Below are 23,589 nucleotides of genomic sequence, written 5' to 3'. Positions count from 1 at the left end.
TATGTTTACACAATTTGCCTCGCTTGGCACACGAGCACACGGACAGATCCTCAAGAATTCAATTTGCATGTCCAAGTCGAATACAGACAGTGTTTACTCAGTCAAACATCCGAGTCTCATGGCAATATTTCATCCAAACCCCATCAGACCAATCATACACTCTTATAATCGCCCAATATTGGAGCTCATGTTCATCTCGGACGACGCCAAGGGGGAGATATTGTGGACAGAAGAGAAAATATGATGATTTGTCCTTAGAAAAGAAGCGTCTGCATGATTTTCTAGGTTATGAGTAAGAAAATAACCTCCAAAAACATCAATTCTTATTAATTGGCAGAATTTAGAATTTGGATAATTTGCATACAATAAAGATCAGACTTTAAGTATTAAAAAAAACGCCTAAAATTCTGCAAAAGTGAAACATAACCACAAAAATCTAAATCAAATTTGAAAAATGCTTATTTTAGAGTTTTCTCACCAAGTTTTTAATGAAAATTTTCAATTTTGGGCTCAAAAGGGAATTTCTACAAATGGTAAAATATAATTTAGAAAATTAAAGTATTTGAAACAATTGTTTTTTTAAGGTTATGATCGAAAAAATTGGAATTTTTACCAATTTATCACTGATTTTTTCGGTTTCTCTGCTGAAAAATAATTTTTTTACTCTTAGTTTGAGGTCCTGAATGATTTTAAGAAACATTAGAAGTGTTAGAGAGTTTGTAAAAGTATTTTAGCCACATTATCTCCCCCTTGAACGGAGCACATAACTGAAACTCTTCAATATTTCTGCAATATGGATTTTTCTTGTGTTCAAATTCATATGAAATGTGCCAAATTCAGGAGCTTCGCACTCAGAAGAATCTTTCGTCCAATTGAGTGAATTTACAAGGTTGAAATTTGTTGAAATTTCATATATAAGTGACCAAATTTCGTAGCAATTTGACTCAGCGTAACTCTTCCACTCTCGCAGTGCAACCAATTTGAGCAGCACAGCCGAATTGGCCTTCCTAAATGTCCTCCGATGTACATAATGTACGAGGGCAAATGTATGGCGAAAGCTCGGGCAAAAGTACAATATTGAAAATGTTTAACAACCATCGATTCGCTACGCCGAAAGACGAGGGTGACTCAGGAGCGAATTGGGTTGAATCGTGATTTGTGCGACTATCGATATATTCCGTATAGTAATTGCTCTCATGGCCGAAGTGGCGAATCTCTGGGTGTAATGAAAAGCAATGTCTGTGTGTGCAACATATTGGTTTTCTCCCAATTCACTCCCACTCAAGGGGGAGACACTATGCCCCAAATCTGTACACCACTTCCGGACACTTCTAAAAGGTATTTTAAGGCTTTTCTCACACTTCTTCAACTGTTTCCTACACGAATTTCTGATTTATCACAAATATAATCCAGGTTTTTCCGTCTCAAGAAGCTTAAGCTCTTCAAATGCTTAGATTTTAGATTGTAAAAATTGATTTTATTGTTCTTTGATTCGTTTATGACAAATTTGTTTCTTGATTTTCTAATTTTATGTTTTAGAAAATTTAAAAGAAAATTTTTGATCAAATTGTGAGGTTATGAATACGGCTTTAAAATCTTTCCTCACTTCATTTGAACCTTTTTACACCAGAAAATTTGTGAATATGACAAAGAACACGTTAAATTTGCCACTTTTAAGCAAAAACCGCGGAAATAACTAAGAAAAAAGACATTTTTCTAGACTAAAATAGAATTTTTGAGGTTATAATTGACTTTTCAGCTCTTTCTTACATAAAATGAAGTTATTTTGAACAGAAAAAGCACAACTTTACCAAGAAAAAAGAGAAATAATCCCAGATTAAACACAATTTTCATGATTTTGAGGATTTTTTAATCACTTCAATGTTTTAAAGCAATATAATTGATATTTTCAAACAAAATTATGTAGAAAATGCCTCAATTTGTTGAAATGGAAGGTTTTGCAGTGCAAATATTCGATATATTTTACCACTTTCAATTCCTAAACACTTCCGTGAAGTTGTACACCACTTCCAACCACAATATCTGCCCCTTGTTCCCACTATATTTCTCTTGTACACCAAAATATTTCGATTCGCACACAGGATCAAATGCTGGACTGTTTGTTGGGGTTCTTCTCTCTTGACAATTTGCTTCATGCGCGCCAAGCATTGGCGAATATTGTGCAATTGGAACATATCTGTGATGCTGTCAAAACATTCATAAATCAATAGGCAAAGTCAAAGTCAAGTGGTTTCGTGGGTATAATTCGGAGTCTTTGACATTAAATTAGTGAAGCAATTTGTATATTTAATAAATTGTCAATTAAATTTCACCTCAGAATCAACTTCAATGACAATAATATAATTGCTTTGAAGTTTCATATGTCAAACTTCAAGTGCAGAACATATATTTTTCCGCTCTGTGGAGAAAATACAGAGAAATTGGTGACTTTATGCCATGCTTTATGCTGACGACATAGCATAAGAGGACAATCGACAAGCAATTGTTGGGACGAATTCACGAGTTGTGAGGAAATGCACAAATTTTCTTACAATCCGCAATGTGTGCTTGATGATCTTCTCAATTTTTCCCCATTCACGTGAATTTCGTCCTTCGTCATCTCATAGACGAGGTGAGCTTTTGTCATCACTGTGGGTATAAAAGTTTTGTTATTGCTTAAAAGCAAAACTTTTATTTATGATTTTCTCATGTCCTTCTTTTCACGTTTATTACTCGAAGTCTTCCATCGTCCCTTTTGTTGGCTATTATTTTCATCACAACACACAGAGAAAAAAAAGAAGAGAGAAAAACCGAATGCCATGAACAAAACCCACCAACGCCAAAAACTACTCAAAACTTTATAAAGCTTTCAGACTTCCAGTGAAGAGGAAGATGTGACCACATTTAGGGATTACCTGAAAATGCTGAACTTCTTGAGCAGCAAGTCGTGTCCAATTTTCTTTATACAGAATGTTCAAGTCCTCCGTTATCGACCAAAGTCGATCCACCGTTCTGAAAGGAAATATGAAAAGAAGCGCGCTGTAATTAAATTATATCTTTTGCATTTGCCATGCTGAGATGATCATAAATATTGTGACTCTATTCACAAATAGGGCGCTTCTTCCGGGTAAAATATGACATTACATTTCATTAACATAAAATTTCTTCATCTGTCGGATGAACAATGTGAAGATTTTTCGTCGCTTCCGAGGCGCTTTATTTAAATGAAAGGTGCGTAAAAGTTTAAATAGGATAATAAATATTTATAAAATTTAGGTCGGACGAAATAAATTCTTCATATTTTCACATTTTTATACACTGAGAAAAATACACAGCAATTTTTTGCCATAATTAAGGGAAATATCTAACTTTTTGACGTTTTCCATAAAGAAATGGGCACAAATTTACCAAAGATCACAACCTTTTTATAGAAAATGTAAAAAATTCCTAAGAAAAATTGCCTTCATAGTTGGAAATAGTTTCCAACATTATTAGTAAATTTTCTGATATTATTTCTGTTCTTTTTCCTAAAAATCTAACACTCAAACCTATAAAAAAATTTATAAAAATATATTGTCTGCGGATATTGGAAAAATGCATAATTCAAGTTAATAATTACCATAAATATGGTAGAAAAGCTTTGGAAATTTATGTGAAAGCTCCGAAAGGATTCTTTACCACAGAGAAAATTCGAAGGAAGAAATCACTCGCGATTTGAGACCTTTAACTTAGTGATTATTCAAAAATTTCTTGATTATTGCGTGATTTTTATTCAAATTTTGATTTTTTTTAGACAAATTTCAGTCATTTTTTTATCATTTCGTAATTTTTTATTCAAATTTTGATTTTTTAGACAAATTTCAGTTGTTTTTTTTTTATTATTCCGTGATTTTTATTCAGATTTTAATTTTTTAGACAAATTTCAGTCGTTCTTTTTTTTATTATTTCGTGATTTTTTATTCAAATTTTAATTGTTTTGCAATTTTACTTGGGAAAATATGAATTTTTTGCTTATTTTATTCAAATAATTGAATATTTGTTTGAGACCATTTCATCAAGAATTGCCTTGTGACTTGTTCCTTTGGGAAATTCGCATAATTATGATGCAAATGAAGCACCTTTACATATTTTCTATTCTATCAGTGCATTCACCCTCTTGACTTGGGGAAAGAAAGCCATTTAGTCTTATTCCATGTTAATTCCTATGCTTTCTTGTGTAGGAATTAATTATATCGCGTGATAGCATCATTATTGCGACTCAATTTGGTTTAAATTGATATCAAAATCCAAGTGATTTGTGCAACAGTGAATTGGATTGCAGAGAGCAATTAATTGCTGTATGCGATGACGCCATAATCACGTCTCCCATTGAAATTAACCCTTGTCTCTGTCAGTTCGTATCTCTTCAGTTACAATAAATAATTGCCAGGATTGTTTTCTGTGTGTCCTTTGAGTTGACTCTATCATGGCCACACTCGTAAGCCACCCACATGACAAGAGGACAGTCTTTAGAACGAGTTCAGATATGATTTAGCGTCCAGGACGTCGCAAGGATGCCGAGGATGGCGCACAAGTCTGCCGCAATAATGAAGATGTGTCCGCCTGCAGGCGATAGTAATTAAATTGCTTGAAATTGTTTCGCTTTGTTAATGGACACAAACACTACACACGGGAAAACCTGAGCGAAGACGCCGCAGAAGAAATAATTCAGGACTCTTCATCTATTCATTGTTTCGTCCCTGCGTGAGTGTTCCCTGAAGATACACGCAATCGAGCGTCTTTTGCCATTTCATTTACTTATTGATGACGGCCTCTGGTGAAAACAGTTGACTTTTTGTGTATTTTCCACAGCACACAGAAATGATCTTCGGAGGCAGGAAGAAAATGTCTCTCTTACTTCACTTCAGCATTAAACATTCCCAAAGCAAACACCATTTCGGCGAGAGTGTGTTCTGTTTTTATTTTGTCAAGAAAGCGAGCAATGTAATCAATACACCGTCGAGAGGTGTTTGCGTTGCCTAAGTAAATGTGCTGAATATAATACGTTTCCGTACTTGTAATGCACAGAGATCAATTAGGAAAAAAAAGTCTGACTGATGGATCAATTCCTGCTAAAACTGAGGAATGTTAAACATCAAGGAATCAAAAAGGAAATTACTGATAAATTATTTCAATTTCATACTTAAAAGTTAGATCCAAAATCACAGATTGTTCGATTGAAGTTTGTTTTAAGATAACACATTTAAACGGTAGAAATTTGCTTAATTCATTTGGTGAATTTTACACACAATGTGTTAATGTTTAACACACGTGAAGTACTTTTTAGCACAAATGTTAAATTTCGAAGAGAAGCGAGATTTTTTAACACGCGTGGTGGATATTTATCACAAATGGAGAATTCTTAACACCAAGTGGTGAATTTTCAAAAACATCTGGTGAAATTTTTAACACAAATTGTGATTGTTTAGCACGCGTGACGGAGTTTTTAAGCATAAATGCAGAATTTTAAACATTTGTGGGAAATTTTCGAATACTTATGGTGAAATATTTAACACAAGTGGTGAATTTTTTAACACAACCGCCATTTTAAGCCTAACATGTGTAACTCAGAATAGCAAAGACAATTTTTAAAGCTGTTATTTTTCAAACATTTCTTGCTGGAGCGTGAATTAATCTGTATTTAAAACTCCTGTTACACACCTTTAACATTCCTCAGTTTGAGTGGGAATTGATCCATGAGTTTAGGTACAGTTTGCGTAATCGCCTTTGGTCGCTTATCCTCAACTTAGGGAGCTTTTTCCTCTCTTTTCTTTTCACTCAATTTCCCCTTTCTTGCGCTCCCCTCGAGGAGAAAAAACACTTGGATGTATGTGCATATATAGGAGCGATTTGGAGAGCACAAAAGTGGTCACCATGACCTTGTCCGTGGACCATCGCCTGTGGCAACAGCACTACTAAGGCTACATCAATCTATCCGTGTTTATTTATATACGAATTGGATGCGGGATGAATTTCAATTTTGTAAAGAGCCTCTCCATTGAGCCGAGCCGCAGCTTAATGCTCAACCCCCAAACAACACAGTCCATAATCTACATGGCACAATAGTTTGCTGAATATTGCAGTGGGACGAGGGGGAGGTTCTCGTGCAGTTCACAACGGGAGCAACTATGTGAGTAGCAAGTGGAGGGAAGAAGCAGAAAATACCACTAACACCCTTTTATGGGGGTTGCCAAGAGGACGACGGATGGCGAAGAATACAATCAGGGGAAACACAATAGTTTCATTATTGCACTGGATGGTAAGTGCGGCGTGTGTGTATTACAGCAAAAACAGCACAAGTTGATCAGTGAAATGGTTATACAGTTCGCCTTTCTCGTAAAGTTAACTTTTCTTTCTCCGCCACCTCCATTTGCACCAATTTCTACATATATGCACACCCAAGGGGGAGATAATACAGTCAGAAGTACTTAAGGAGTGGAAGTGTTGAAAAACCCTTCAATATTCCTTTCCTGCGTGCTTCTTTTACTGACAAATCATCCAGATTCTCAAAATTTCCTTCGATTTTCATTTAAAAACAAACATAAAATCCCTTTTTCTAGGTTATGTAGAGAATCAAGGAGAGATTTAGTGAATAATTCTCATTGTAGCACATCAATTCTTGTACTCAAGATCAATTGAGCATTTGCAAGCAATTAACAGTGCTTTTTTGATTCTTTGATGCCAAGAAATATTCCAAATTGCGCTAAGATTGAACATAACCTCAAAACTACGCGTTTGAACTTGGAAAATGACCATTTAGACAACTTTCTGGACAATTTTGACTGTGAATCAGCAATTTTAAGATCATTTTCACATCATAAAAGATGATTTTGTGATCTAGTAAACTTCCAAACGGAGTTTTTGAAGATCTTTTAGTGATATTTTTGAGGTTATGGTCGGAAAGAAGTCCAAAAATAGCGATTTTGAGTCGATTCTTTTAGAAATATCGAATGGAAACTTAAGAGATTCATTATAATCGGGGAATTCTGAGAATAATCTGGGAAGTTTCAGGCAAATTTGGAAGTGTTTGGCATATTATCTCCCCCTTGTGCAAAGCTCCACAGGCCCATATGTATAGCCAGTGGAGTAAAAGTTCGCTTTTTCCGCCTCCTCACGGCTCTCTTTTCTCCCATTGTCCAAACAGATATACACCCCAGTTATTTACTTATAAATGAGAGGCAAACAATGAATTTTCATCTCTTTTTTCGGACCCAAAAGAAGAACAGGAGAAGAAAAAACATGAAAGTTTATAGTAACAACAAGGAAATAGATTCTCATTTCATATCGACAAAACAGACAAAGATAATGATGGCTATTCACTGATTCTATTTGGCATTCTTAACTCGCAAAGTATCACGTTAATCTCATCCACATGCTTCTGCTTAAGAATAAGACTCCATTGCTGTAATCTACGCGGAAAATTGCAGTCGTGAGGAGCTTGAAAATGGCATTTTCGAGGTGCAGAATTTTATGTAATTTGTTATTTTTATGACTTTTATGCTAATTTGACTTCCATCAATTCCAAAGACCACCCAACTGGCACTCATTCTTATGTACTGTGGCGCTTTTAAGGGGGGATGGGAAGAAAACGACGAGGAAATGCACATGAATTATCTTACAAATCGTGGTGTTAATAAGAAAATCTCTGCACCGACATCAATGTAAACTGCCTCCGCTTGCAGCTCCTGCAACTGCGCCCATTTTTTATTGCACCAAAGGAGCATTTGCCTTCAATTTAATGCATGAAATATCCTTGGAGAGATTGCACAACGTTGGCAAGTGGCAACCACAATTTGATATTTGGCGAGAGTTGCTCAGAATTAATGATGACAAGAATGAATGATTCAACCTATTCTAAAGACTTTAAATCCTGTTTGCAAAAGAAACTATCATTTAAGGCTATTCTCCATTATTATCCCCAAGGGGTAAACATGTGCCACTCTGAGTGAACTCGGATTGCGAAGATTGTGTGATTGTGCCAAAAGATTGCGGATTGCGCCTAAAGATTGCGGATTGCGCGCAAAGATTGCGATTTTACACTAAGGATTGCGGATTGCGCCAAAAGATTGTGGATTGCGCCCAAAGATTGCGGATTGCGCCCAAAGATTGCGATTTTACACTAGGGATTGCGGATTGCGTTTGGGATTGCGAAGATTGCGTTCTGAGTGAACCGTGATTGCGCCACATGTTTACCCCTTGATTATCCCTTTTGGCAATGCTCTCGAAACTCAGGAGAAAAGTCAATTCTTGAGCAATTTTCATGAATATTTATTTGCTATATTTAGATTTTGGATACAAAATATTCCAAAAATAATTTTTTTGCAGCAGTTTTAACTTTAAATACTTCTTTTCTTTTGGTGTGAAGTTAAGATGCGAAGCTAACAAAAAGATGAAAGAAAAATTCTTAATATTATTCCCAAAACTTTGGACTCTATGGACTCAAAAACGTCAAAACGAGGTTATTTTTGGGTTATTCGGCATGAAAACTAATCGAAATTTAACTTTAATCTAACTTTTAACCATTTTGGATATCGACGGGTGAATGGAAAACTATGAAAAGTCGATTTATCATAGTTTTCGTCTTATGTATTTTTGAAAAGCCTTTTATTTGTTCTTTCTGTACAAGAATTTTAAGATTTGTATTTTATGAGACAATAGAAAAAAATCTTATTTATCTAAAAAGCACAAATGGAAAAAAATTGTCATGTTTTGCGAATGAAAAGTCGAATTTTCATTGTTTACGCTGAAGAATTTTCCCATAAGAAAAATGTCTCAAAAATTGCAGTCAAATGCATAAAAACGTCTTTTTAGAAAATATTTGTAGATTTTCAGAATTATCCTAAAATGTTTTTTTGGACTTTAAATGAATATTTCTCATATTTTTTAAATTTTTGCACTTGAAAACATTAAGAAAAAGTTCAAGTAAAGTATGAAAAGTTGATTTTTTGTATAAAATCGACGCAAAAACCATTAAAAATCGACTTTGAAAAGTAATATTTTCAGATTTTCTATTAATTTTGCCACATTTTAGTCAAAAAATTTCAATAAATACCAATAAAACATTTACAAAATAAAAAATACAGAGAAATATTTTCACTTTAACGAACGATTTGAAGGCATTTTGAGTGTTTTGAAGTAAATTTGACAAATTTCGCAGCTGTTTTAATGCAAAATTTTGAACTCGCTTTGCTGAAAAATGGCGATTTTGACTTTTTATAGTTTTCGAGGCACCCGTCGATATTTAATCTCACATTTGTGTCTCTCTTTGTGGTTAAAGCGCTGAATTCTTAGGACAAATTGATTTAAAAATATTGACGAAAATTTGAAATAATAAATAACTTCTTGATTATATTTAAATTTCTAATCTAATTATACAATCGAAACTTCTGCATGCCTTTAAACTGTTGCCCTCTGGCGGCAACATGTGGCAAAAATAATCTACATTCAAATATTTAAATAAACATGACAAATATCCGAGAAATTATTGTATTTAGAGGCACAAAATGCGAACAATAGATTATTTTTTTATGAACGCACAACAACAAGGGTCATATTTGTGTGTAATTTCAGCAAATAATACATATTTCTAATTCTCATTAAAATATTTTCCTTTCAACAGATATATAAACAACATTTATGGTGCTTGCTTTTGGCCTTTTTTCTCCTCCTCATTCTGAATCGCCAGAAAAAAAACAGTGGGTAAATATTATAATTATGGGAAACCCTGTGTGTGTGTGTGTGTGTGGTGGAAAAACAGCACGGATGAAAATTTCGGAATATTAAATTGGGGTTATGTTTAATTTGAAATTGTAGCACGAAAGAGCTTATTTCTCTATCCCTCGAGAAAAATTACACTTCATCAACGCTAATAAATTGGAGTGCTGTAGCTTGTATGTAAAATACACCGTCCGTAACTTGCAGAAATGAAAAAGGATTCACAGCCACTCTCACTGTGCTTCAGCGAAAAGGTATGGCTATATATATATGTATGTAGCACGGTGGAGTCATTTGAAGGAAGCACAACAAATACAGCCCAGAGTTGAAATGGGAGGAAAGCTTTTTAGCGCGGACTGACAGAAATTATCCTGGGCGTGAGAGAGAGAGAGAAAGAGGACGAATAAGAAGGAGATTCCGAGGACTATATAGTAAATTTTCGTGTTAAACACTGTGGAGAAAATTAAGCCAATAATCGTTTATTTTAGTTATACTCAGGATCATCGTGCAGAGTGAATATTTGACAATGAGAGGGGGAGAGAAAGGAGGTTGCAAGGATGGCTTGTGGTCGAGGTGGTTTTCCTGCCAGGCTTTAGTTACCTCTGGCTTCTTTAACTTTGGGCCTCGACAGAGACACAGGACGACATTTATCAGCACTACTATCCTCACATGCGCTCAAATGTGTGTATTTACTAAATATTTACACCCTCTGCGTCAGTCGCCCATTGAGGAATCCCTGTTGTGGCCCAGATACTATTGAGGAACAACACATTTTCCTCATCATAACTTTAAATGATGCTCCAAATTCATGGCATTTCCACTCGAAACTCCTCCCCAACTGGAGGTATCCATGAATTCCATACCACAATAAAATTAATTTTACAGGCTTCTTTTTCGCCCAAATGAGCACTGTTTCCTGCCTATTCTCTATTTCAGTGGCAAAACACTCAACCTTGTAGCATTGATATTAGAGCAAATTGTATGTTTGATGGTGCGAAAGGCCTGAACAGCCATACAAAGAAAGCATGAATCCAATTAGGGCGCAAATCTATGATAATTAACATGTTGAGGATCCACTCAAGGGGTGTAATTGAATTTACAAAGACACAGCGTGCTAAATACTTGAGAAATTTCCCATTGAAAATCTGTGATATTGTATTTTGCATTAAACAATAAATAATTTTTTTCCAATTGCAGCAAGACAATCTCTTCTTCAATCCACGTTAGTCCTGAAAATATAGCTCAAGACGTCTGTTCTCTTGCATAACTTATGCATTAATAAGCTGAACGGGAATTGTTGGAAAGTAATTTCTATGGAATTCTCAGGGTTTCTTCCAATGAATTTCCAAGAGAGAATTTCTATGCAGAATTTTCTTCAAAGAACGAGAAGTTCAGAATGCACGCATAATTCAATTTTTCTGAGCACTTGTAAGTATTTAGAGCATTTCAACCAGCAAAATGGAAAACTTGACTCACCTGGAGCGAATTTCTGAATTCACCAAATCAGTTCTTGGATATGGTTTTGATGCTGCAACAGATGTTTCTTCTGCATTCCCAGAATCGTATGTTTCCAGTGTTACAAATAAAACTGAGCCAAATGTTGTGTACGCCAATACGAGAATTAAAGCACCTGGAGAAATGAAAACAAGTTAATTTACTCAACATGAAACACTTCAATTGATTGGAATTATGCAAGAATTACTCTATTTTACAGCGTCTTTTTACGGTGGTTTTTGACAAAAATGACACAAATTCACACCTTTTTTTCCACTTCTGACGCGATTTTTTGTGTAATTCGCGGGAAAAGTGCGAAACACAACCTCCAAATTGTCTTTACACACTTCAGACGTTTCTCTAATTGGAATTTTTGCCACTGTTTTGCCAAATTTAACTGAATTGATTGGATTTTCGCTCAATAATCCTCATTTGTGACTTTGCTTATTCAAACAGCGCTAAAGTCAGCAATTTCCGGGAAATTCGTGCCGTTCCTTGACAATTATTCTCCATTTCATTGAATAAGACTGCAAAAGACACCAAAATTGCACTGTTGTTTGACTAAAGACAACAAATTGTTAAGTAGATGAGTTCAATTTCTGTATTCTTTCCACAAAATGGGGCAATTTTTGGCATTATTCCATTGCATGAAGCGAGATTGTAAATTAATTAGGGGGAAATAAAATGTTCACAAAATAGTTTAGCCTGTGATCACATGAGCTGAAGGAGCACAAACTAAGCACGCATATGCTGTGATTAAATATCCTGTTTCAGCAGGTAAACATGATGCATGTGCAGTTTGGTAAATGTTTAATCAAACTTTTCCATGCAATTTTCCATCGCGCCACTCTGACTTTGGCAATGAAGGGTCGCTTTTTCCATTAGTGTGCCGAAATTTAATTATAATTTTAAAGTTTAAATAATATTGCAATACATCCACAGCAATTATATGAGAAAATACACGCACAAAAGTATGTGAATAAACTGATGTGGAGCAAATTGCAGAATTGCTAGAGGAATTTCGCAACACATGTAATTGAGCGCGGCGAGCGGCAAGTTTAAATTAATTTGCAGAATTTGCCATCCAACTCACCAATAGCTGCCAACATTGGCGATCGCCTCTTGGAAGATCTGCCGCAGAGGCCGGACTTTTCCGCCGACTTCTGCTGCTTGGGCGATGGAAAGCACAGCGACGGACTTCGAGGACTTGGTGGTGAGCCAACGAAGGCTGGCGGTGGTCTATTATTCATTTTCCCTTTATCTGTAACAATAAAGTGAGGCGAAAGTTTAACAATTAAACCTCCAACTTTTTTTTTCTGCCTCTCATCCATGCCCGAAGGCTGACGGTGGCGGCTGAGAGACACCGACAATGACGAAGGAGTTCTGTGAATGGGTGCTTTTTTCCTATTCTCTCCACCCCCTCCCACGCCCCGCCCACCCCGGGCGCAATGTTTATATTAGAGAAAAGTTGTGATGTGGATCATATGGTGAAGTATAAAAATATTGTACTTGTGTTTTGTGCGGCAGCTTTTCAGATTCCCGCACCAACTATATATTGTTTATTTATTTACTTTCTTCCCAGCCATCGAGGAGAAACACACCCCAATGCTTCTGGGGGGGCACGAGGGGTGATTGTGCAAAAAGCAGAAGGTGAATAAATGGCAAGAACGTGAGGGAAATTCCTCCGGATCTGTTGCCACTGAAATCGTGATCTTTCTCCCATATTTACTCTCTCTCTCACTCTCTCTTGTCGCAAAATGAGGCGATGTTATTAGACATTCTCCATGTGTCGAGTGTAGAATTGAAATCACAACTTGACATTTGAATAAAACCCGAAGAAAATTCATAAGATTTCAAGTGACAGGCATTCGAAACCACATGCGAAGCTTTTTCTCAGCTTTCCAATATTGCTCAGCGTCAGACAATTATTTTGTTTGATTCTCAAATCCAAAGGGGGAGATAATATACTCAAAAGTGTTTATAAACGTGCAATATTCCTTTCCTGAGTGCTTCTTTTACTCACAAATTGTCCAGATTCTTTGAATTCCCCTCGATTTTTACACAGAAATAATCACAATAATTATTTTCTAGGTTATGTAACAAATTACGCACAGATTTGGTGAATAAATCGCATATTGATATTTAAATTCTTATGCTCATGTCGGAGCTTAAATATAATATTGCTTTCTGAACCTTTAATGCCAAGAAACACTGTAAACTATAATTGGACTCGAACATAACCTTAAAACTAGGCGTTAGGACTTGAAAAATGTTCATTTAGACAATTTTCTGCATGATTTTGACTCTAAATCAGCACCAATCAGATGATTTTGTGACCTAGAAAGCTTTCAAACAAAGTTTTTGAAGATTTTTCAGTGATATTTTGAGGTTATGGACGGAAAAATGTCTGAAAAAGCATTTTTAAATGAATTCTTGCAGAAATATCGAATGGAAACTTAAGAAACATTCTAAAAACTTCAAGTTCTAGAAGTGTCAGGCGAATATGGAAGTGTTTGGAAGTGGTGTACAGATTTAAGGCATATTATCTCCCCCTTGGTTCAAACCTCAAATAAAAATACGCCAATAATGGAGCGATTTCCACGCAAACAAGGAATGTTGAGAATGTGTTATATTTCGTCCTTCGGAAAGGAAGCCGATTGGAGATTGATCAGAATGAATTTAATTGATCGTCAAAGAGCTTTTGAAGCTCATTTTCATGTCTTGTGCTCTTTGACATGATCGACCACAGCAATGAGAAGCATTTTGGGCACAAGACTGAAGGAATTCTCCTCGTTCTTCATTTGCGACTTGAGGAGTTGATGATTTCAAACACATCCTTTTGTTATGCCAGATGATGCCACACAATCAGAGCTCAGAGAGAAGACAAGCGGAGAAGAATTCCCACCCAAAGAAGACTCCCATTGTCATCATCTTAAGTGTCCCTTCGTCGGGCCACGGACGAAAATGTGCTTCGTTCTCTGTATCTGCATAAATGCGGCCCGATGGTGCTCGTGTGACAAGTATTAATGAAAACTTTCAGCCCAGAAGATGAATTAAGGCCTTTAAAGTACAACTTGTAGCTGAAACTTTGCTAATTTATGCAATTTAATGAACATTTATAGGGATAGTTGAGCACCATTCAAGCATCGAGAATGCACACACAAAAGATGGTTTTGCGTCGTCAAAAAGCAGTTGCTAATTGAAATGTAGAATATAAAATTGCAATATAATTAAAATATTCAACTTTGTGAAGCTCGAGAAAGCAACACAAACACTGCAAATGCTTTTTGCCACTTTTAATTAGCTTGAATCAAGGGGACAATCACTCGCCAGTTGAGACCATTAACTTTGTGATTATTGAATCATTTTTTTCTCTTTAATATCTGTGATTATTACTCAAATTTTGATTATTTCATACAAAATTCTGATTTTTTTAAAAATTATTTTCGGAATACTTGATTAAAAATTTAATATTTCATTCAAAATTTGATTATTTTTAAAATTTTATTTTGGAAAATAATCATTTTTTTATTATTTAATTCAAAATTAAATGATTTTGTAATTTTACTTGGAAAAATAATCTTTTTTTATTATTCAATTCAGAATTTGAATATTTTTCAATCTTACTTGGGAAAATAATCATTTTTTCGTTTTTTTTATTCAGAATTTGATTATCTTTACTATTTTGTAATTTTACTTGGAAAAATAATCATTTTTTGACTGTTTCATTCAAAATTTGATTATTTTTCAATTTTATTCGGGAAAATAATCATTTTCTGATTATTTTACTCAAATTAATTGATTATTTAATTAGAGAACATTAAGTTTTCTCAGAAATCGCCTTGTGATTTGCCCCTTGGCTTGAATTGTCCCATTTTTTGCCTTCGGACGCTTTTGAGATACAAAAAAAAAATTGAGAAAATTAGTTTGCAAAAGCAACAGATTTGTTATGGAAAATAATAGTGAAATAAATTTTCATCGTGAAGTCTTAATAAATCCTCACAACAGAGGAGAAATAAATTTCTGTATCAGCTCGAGAAAAATTTATGTGAATAAACTCGGATATTAAAACTAAAATTCAAGCAACTTCTTTCATTATGGCAATAAATATTCCATATATAAATTATTCCTTGTTTGTGAATTATGACTTCCCGCTTAAGTCTGTACAACTTCTGTGCTTTATGTTCTTCTTCTCAACTTGTTCCGCACCTTCCTTTCACCTATGCCAGAGGTAAATTGAAAATGTTTCGCTATTATTGCAATATATACTTTTATATTGTTTTTCGCACTTTAATTGACGTTATTAAAATAAGATTATAAAGTCCTCTTTGTGTCTTTGCTGGAAGATACAAAAGCATCCTTTTCCTCTCACACAGTCTCTAATTTGCCCACTCTTATGGCGAAGTACATAAATATAAGGCATCAGCGTGGTTATTTAATTTTTACTTCCCGCCCAAATTGCTTCCCCTTTCGCCGAGGGAAAAATGAGGCGAAGAAGCTCAAAGTGGCTGCGGGAAACCACATAATTTTACACCTCATGAACTTTCCTCAATTTGAAAGTGTAACCCTTGCTCCGCCTCGATTGTCGAATTGAATATCCTAAATTAGGGGGTATTTATTGAAATTTGATACACTTTCTGAAGCCTCGAGGTCGGAGTTGAACATTTCGACTATATGTACGGATAAGAGAGAGCTTTTATTGCTGCGCACGGATGAACTATTTCGAGGCCAGAATCTGTGAGCTCTTAAACATTTTACTTCGGATGCATAAAAAGTTATTTACTATGATTTTTAAGAGCGATTCTCACTCAAACTGAGGAATGTAAAAACATTCAAACATCCTGAAGTTTAACATTCCAAATGAATAAGCAAAGTTACTCTTGATATTCTCGTTAAAAACACTGTAAAAGTGTTTAAAGCAATTCCATATTGTATAAGAAATTTGCCAGAATTATTAAAATACAAGAAAATAATTAGTAAATTCCCTATTTTTCATGTTTTATGCCTGAAAATTTAAGACACAGTTAAACAATCTCAGGAGGATATTTTAAAATAACACAATAACAAATAAATAAACAACTTTGGTGAAATTTCAATGGATTTTCATTTGCATTTGCCTGATTTTCGAAGAATTTTGTCGAGATTCTAAAGGTTTTCTTCTTGGAATCTGAATTTCTCTCTAAATGCCAAATAATTGCTCTAATAAATGAAGAAAGAAGCATTCAAGTTTGAAAAATTGTAATTATTCAAACAAAACTATCTCCCCCTTGGATTTTAGTTCAAAAATTTCCAGCGGAAGAATCTAAATTACTCAAAATCCAGTTTACTGGAACACACACAAATCTTCCGCCTTCGCAGAAAGCACAAGAATGCGAACTTTTATCATATCTATGTACGTTTTCATGGGCGAAAGGGTAAGTTTTTGAATGATAAAAACTCGACTGGGGGTGAAAAACTTTCAACCCTCCCTTCCCACCCACACACACACACACACACATAATCTGAAATACATGTATAACTAATATCTAACAATCACTGGGTGGAAAATGTCACAGAAAACTTTTCCCACAATCCTCAGCATCACGTATTATTTCCCAAATATCCGCCTAACCCCGCGTAAACACGGAGTTTTCACGCTTTCCACCCCCTTTCGTGTGCGCGCCTGTGTCACAATAATAAACAAAAATTTGAATATATGCAATGTGACGTAAAAATTTATCTTATAAATTTTACACGAGACTTGAAAATTCCTCCCGCCTGCGTGTGTGTGAAAATGAAGTGTGCGAAGCGCGGGGGTGGAAATTGCGCGGGGTTGGTTATGAATTTTTGTAATGTTTGCGCGCGTTTTCATACATTCAACAATTGCACCGCGAAATCGTCGCAGTTGCGCGAATATTGGCAAATCGGCAGTGACATCACGAACAAAGCCTCTCGGCGCGCCGACAAAAAAGGACTTCGCGGCGAAGGATCATTTTATTCGTATGATAAATAGTGAGTGCTGAATGTTTGCGATCCGTGTGCTGAACTTTTATTGAAATTACACACAGCATTCAACATATTCTTGTGGCATCACAGTCCTAACGGATATGTTCGCAGCGAATATTCCATAGAGCGAAGGTAAATAACATATCTAGTCAATTGGAAAATATTTGAGTTTGGTTTTTCTACATGTCAAGCACAGCAGATTGAATTGGAAACGTGACTGTGGATGCCGGCGTGAGTAATATCTGCGCCACAACGGAGACAGTTTTCCCCAATATGCATAATAGAGAAGTAGTCAAAGAGATATCTCTGGATTTTACACACAAGCCTAATGGAACTTTTGTGCAAAAAGCTTACAAATCGATCAGAAAGCTACATGCTAAAATAATTTACTGTGGCGAAAACAAACACAAATTTGGCTGGTTTGTCTAAAATTGTGTGTCATTCGACCAATGTTTTCCGTCAAACCAATTTAGAGAACATAATATTACAGTGAATCATTCGTTCCAATCGATATTTTCGCATTATCATTCCTCGACTTCTATCTGCTCCATAAACTCTCACAAATGAATTTCCCGAGGGGAGAATAATATGGCTGAAATCTGTACACTGCAATAATTTGTGTGAAACATCCTTAACACTTCTCAAGACTTCAGACTTCACGGATTGTTTATGACGAGACTAAAATTTAACTAAAATCTAACTGAAATTTAACAGAAATCTAACTCAAATCTAACTGAAATCTAACTCAAATCTAACTGACAGTTTAATAACTTTCGCACAGTTCTAAACACATTCGCAAATATCAATTCTTAATCAGAATCTTTCTAGCCTCAAATTTTCAGTGTTGTGAAGTGAAAATTTGAGGTTATGTTTAATATTCTTTATCATTCATCTTTCAGAATTATGATTTAAAATCACTGAAAATGCACATTTCCACTAATATATGAAAATAATGTCATTTTAACTACAAGAATTTCTATTCTACACTCTGTTTTCTTCTTAAATAAGTCACATAACCTAGAAAAATATGTCAAAATGAAGACTTGGATAAGAATTGATTCAACATTAGTGTGAAAAATCTTAAACGCTTCTTAGAACTCTTCGAAGAACTTTAAAGAGGCCAAAATCAGTGATATTGCGCCAAATTTTAACTCTATTACCTTGAAAATCAATAGAAAACTAACTCAAATCTAACTGACAACTTTGAAACTAACGTTTTCATATAATATTTTATGAATCATTCTGGGAAAATAACACTTAATGGCACTTTTCTTGGTCATAATCCTTAAATTAGGATTAAATATTCTTTGAAGATTTCGACTAGAATTTTTTAAACTCAAAATCGTAGATTTGTAGTTAAAAATCGAGGTTATGTTTCACTTTGTTATTGTTTCTTAAACCCACGTTTTTAAAGTGAAAATACGGTCAGTTTAGGCGCAAGAATTTCTTCTTAGGATGCTTTTTAATTGAAAATACATGGAAATGTGCGCCTCTAAAACGTAATAATTAAGCTTCCATGTTCACAGCACAAATTAAAATATTAAATCGTTTGAGGAAACTGAAGTTCGTCCAGCAGTTGAGCACATGGAATTAGTTCAAAGGCAGCAATAATTATATTTATTACAGCGGATTTTGGTGAAATAATGTAAATATTTTGCAAGGTACAAAATGTATAACATTTTGTACAAGGGGAAATGGAGATTCCGAGCTTTGTACGAAATTCATTTCAACTTTGTCTATTTATCATGTTCACCTCTTTTTGGGGGGTAAAACTCGAGACTTTGGGTTAGCAATAAGCTTATCGCGTCCGCTCATCAGATACAGGAGTGGAAATGAAACAAAGTAGCTGAGATCCTTTGTCCGAAATACAAACCACCAGAGTCTAATGAGTTTTATGCAAGTGGCGCCAAATATGAATTTCAACTATGGCGTGAGCTCACAATTTTCATTTACATCTGAATGGGATTTGGGATGTGTTTTGCAAGAGCAAAGTTCAAATTCGAACATCCTGGCCAAATCAAGTTTCCCAGCCACTCGCAGTGTTGCGGAAGAACAACAAATGTTGAGTGGGAAATATATATGCAGCGCTGGGAATATTTTCGCTTCGACTTTTTAAGCATCCATCACTGGCATAATAAAGTAACAAACGCGCCCGTCTCTCACATATTTGAGGCTATATTTATGGTTTAGACGCGGTTTAGAGATATAACAAAGCCAACACACGTCGTACTTGAAAACTCCAAACCACACAATATTATGTACCTTTGTTGCTGAAATAAAACATAATGAAAGTTTATGTTTCGAGAGTTAGACACACACGCCGATGATGTACACCGCACATATTTACATTTCTCTTTAGTTAAACAAAGATAAGCCTTTGTACAACGTGTGAAATTTCCTCAATGAAAGTTAAAATTTTATGAGGTTACACATGCATGTACATATTTACATCCCGGTGGGCTCAGTTAACCGCGCAAATGTGGTTTCCGTATTGGTACGTTTCGCATATTCAAGGCAAAAAGGATAAAACTTTGACACTACAAACGCTACTAATTTTCCGACAACTCGACACTCAGCCAAAAAATACGGGAGATGTAATTAACTACGCCGTAGTAATACGGAATTAATATCATTACGTCATCATAAAGCCTCTGGAATCCGTAATAAAACCGCGAGAAGTCAACTACGCTCGTAGTGAATACTAAAGTTATAGCCAACCAAACATTATGTAATCATCTACGCCGTAGTTGATGAAATAAAATAACGTATTTGTGTCGTAATTCCATTCAGAACATACAAAATCAACTATCTAAGGAGAAGAAATGGAGTTTTACCTGTAAAGACCGTTTCCGTCACAGTCTTCAAAATCAACTACGCGGCGTTGTGAAATATAATTCAAATCTTAGACTCTGCAACATCAACTACGTTGTTTATTAATATCATAAAGCGTTATGACGTTTACTAAGTTTCAGTATTCGGTGTTGGAAAATCAACTACGCCGTAGTTTTCTGCAGCTAGCAAAGCTTCTTCTCTGCTTTGATAAAAAGTTTATGAATTATTCGTTATTGTATTTATTACGGCGTAGTTGGAAACTAGGTTAAAAGTTATGCAGTATGTTTAACTACTTCAAATTATGTAATATCAACTACGTCGTAGCTAATAAAATAAGGTATTTGCGCCGTAATTCCGGTCAGACCCCAAAGAAGAAAGTTTAGACGCCGCAAAATCAACTACGCCGTATTTTTAACTACGTAAAATTACGTTCCTTATGTAGCCTTGTTACTACGTTTGGCGTAATAATATTAACCACATCGTAATGGATATTATCACGTTTTCCCCCTAATTTTTCTCTGAGTGTACAAAAGTTGGGAATTAGATGACTTCTCATTAATTCTTCATGGACAGAAAGTCTCTATTTTTCTCACGTACTCAACATGACCGGATTAATTATTAATTCATCGCAAAACGTTAAAGCAATAAAAGTGTTTGAATATATTCACAAAATGAAAAATTCATGCACAGAATTCACAATGACTGCGCTGAACCCAATTGATTGTGTTTCATCGAGAATCTGGGGAAGAGCATTAAACTTTCCAAATATCTCATGTTGACAAAGACAAAATGGCTGTGTAATAACATAAACTAACCACGTGTCCTGGCAGCATGGGAAAGTCCTCGTCGGTCTTTAATTTTATAGTAAAATCGTTTTAGCACCAAAGTTTCCACACCACAAACTGTAATTAATGTCTGTGGCTTAATTTGACTCTCTGGTTCAGTGGCAAATGAAAGCTGCGAATATTTTCAGAATCCATTTGGGATGCATTGGCCGTATTGGCTTCCGGCGGCGCTGCCGAATATAAACTTTCCGCCGAAAACTCCCCTGACACACAATTAAGTTGAGTGTTAATCTTTCGGCGGTATTTAAGCTTGCGAAGTGAATTTATACTTCGCAGTCGTGGTAGAAAAAAACATCGCGCGTTATTGCTACTCTTCGTGGAAACAGGAAAAGGCGTTGTAAAGTTATGTATGAAATGGACGTGACGCAATTTTTTTTTACCTCTCCCTTTATTTTATTTTCCACACCTTTCCACACAACCGCATTTCATGCATATGCACAGCATTCAGCAGAAAACGCTACATTGGCCACATTAAATATCTGTGCACAAATAAATGTGCAAAAATTGCACGTGAAACTTTGGTTTTTCCAATTGTTTCGCATCAGCCGCCGTTGGGCACTGCGGCGGCGGCGGTGACCGTGCAATTTGACCAAAAGTACCCAATTCGGGCCACGCAGGGTTTATTCACTGGCATCCGCCCTGTATTTGTCACTTCCGTTCTGCAAATTTCTATCTGTCCCTCGATGAATTTATGCTGAAATCTACATTAAATTCGCGAACAATTCTGCAAACACATAAAATGTCCTTTTTGGTACAAAACATGACAGAAAAGGAGCTTGAACTCCTAAACTTGCCTCTGTAAAGTAGAATTGGAACTGCTGCCCTCTGATGACAATATATGGCAAAATATTCAATATTGAAAGATATTTATAATTTGATTGAATATGAAAATAAGGCCAATTTTCCTTTTGATGCTAAAAATTCGGTATTTCTTTCAATTTTTGAGACAAAAACCTTAAGACATAGAATAATTAGAATTTAATGATCTTTCAAATGGCGTTGAGATCATGACGATATCTCAATTCGAACCCGAGATATTGCAAAATACAAAGAAATATGCACAAAAGGACAGTGAAAATTAAGTTAAGACACTTCTTAATCTATTCTAAAGCTAATACTGTCTCGGATAGCCACATTAAATCATGAATTTAGAATGTCTAGAAGATATTTACATCATATAACGTCTTGATTTGGACTTTTCAACTTGCTTTTTGTATGTTTTTCACTACTATTAAACGTTTTTGTGCCATTTCTTCTTCGTTTCTTACGCACAATCGCGGCTCAAATCCTGTTCACAGGCTCTTTATGAAGTGTAAAACAAGGAAACAAGTTGATGGCTTAAGAACAATCATGTGGTTGTGAATATTGCATTTCTTATGATGCATTGCAGGATAATTAGCTGATATTCAGAATATAATTAAAAATCCTTCCTATTTCTTATTTCTTTGTATATTTACAAAGTTAATAGTCTGATTTCGCTAGTGACTTTTAATAAGATTAGAAACTCTTGTGTAAACTTGAAATATTTGTCCCATCAAATAATCCTTTGCATCACGAAGGACCTCATCTTTCAGCTTTCCCCCACGCAAGCAACATTTGTGAGTTTGTAGCGGAAAATACGAGAAATCGACGTGGATGGGAAATAGATTTCGCACAGAAGCACAACGAAGAGCTTCATGGCGATTCAATGACGATGTTGGTATACGTAAAGCTCTCTATTATCGATAGTAATACTCTTTCATCCTTTCAATAAATTACTCTGCTGTGCAGTCAGCATATTTCCAGCGTCACAGGCTTCGCTATGATTTATGTCTTGCCAACTCTGTTAGGGAAATCTCGCCAACATAAGGAGACTATTTCGGATGTGTATTTGATCTCTGTCACATCAAGGGTGTTTTGTGACAAGAAGGGAGAGTTTTAATTTGTAGTTTGTGCGATAGTGACAAGAAAAGACTGTAAATTTCAACGTTATGTGTCAAAAGTTTGACACTGGATTTGATCATATTCGATAAGCCATGATTCTGTGCTCATTTCGGCCCTCAATTAATAGAGCGAGTGACTTTTATCAGATAATCTCTATCAATGTGAAGTACCTAAATTTATGGCAATATCTATTAGCTTGACATGATGGCGGTTAGAAATCCAAGGCTTTAGACAGCTCCGTCGATTTATTTCTTCTTATCTGCCCACATTGTAATGCTATAAGTTACGCAATCCAATGATGCCTTCTGACGTGAAATATTAACTTAAAGAGGTAAATTTCGCTTCTTTCCACACAATATTTAACCCAAATTTCAATGTTCTAAATCGATAGGCGAACCGAAAACTGAAAAAAGTCAAAATCGTCTGAAATTTCTCATTAATATTGCTGAAAAATATGCTTTAATTGAAAATATTGTCTAAAGTGTGCAGAAATATAATAAAAATGAGACGGAAAAGGGAACTAAAGATTTATCAACCACTTTCTGCGCAGTATTGAGCAGATAAAAGCACTTTTCTCGGCATTTTGACCTCAAACAAGCGCTTTTGTGAGCATATTTTCGAGCACAAGTGAAATTTTCAGCAAAATATTTTGCGTGGATTTCCTAAAATTGAAATCAAACATCATGCTATGCAATCTAATCACTAAATTGCATTGATTTTCCACCTAATTAATTATTTATACGAATATCTTCGACAA

At 35.2% G+C, this 23,589-nt stretch overlaps 1 protein-coding gene across 1 annotated transcript in view; it reads right to left on the bottom strand.

Annotated features, from left to right (window-relative positions):
- Positions 1 to 12,497, bottom strand: part of LOC132261480 (TWiK family of potassium channels protein 18-like) — a 38,963-nt gene extending 26,466 nt beyond the window's left edge. Inside the window, 3 exon segments of the mRNA XM_059760321.1 lie at positions 2,916 to 3,012; positions 11,230 to 11,383; positions 12,341 to 12,497. Of these exon segments, the coding sequence (XP_059616304.1) occupies positions 2,916 to 3,012; positions 11,230 to 11,383; positions 12,341 to 12,497 (408 nt within the window).
- Positions 12,498 to 23,589: the final 11,092 nt, after the last annotated feature.

This window comes from Phlebotomus argentipes, unplaced genomic scaffold (assembly GCF_947086385.1).
Source record: "Phlebotomus argentipes unplaced genomic scaffold, Phlebotomus argentipes genome assembly contig_8, whole genome shotgun sequence".
NCBI classification, from domain to species: domain Eukaryota; kingdom Metazoa; phylum Arthropoda; class Insecta; order Diptera; family Psychodidae; genus Phlebotomus; species Phlebotomus argentipes.
Note: the sequence above shows the minus strand (reverse complement) of the source record. Positions and strands in the feature narration are given on the sequence as shown.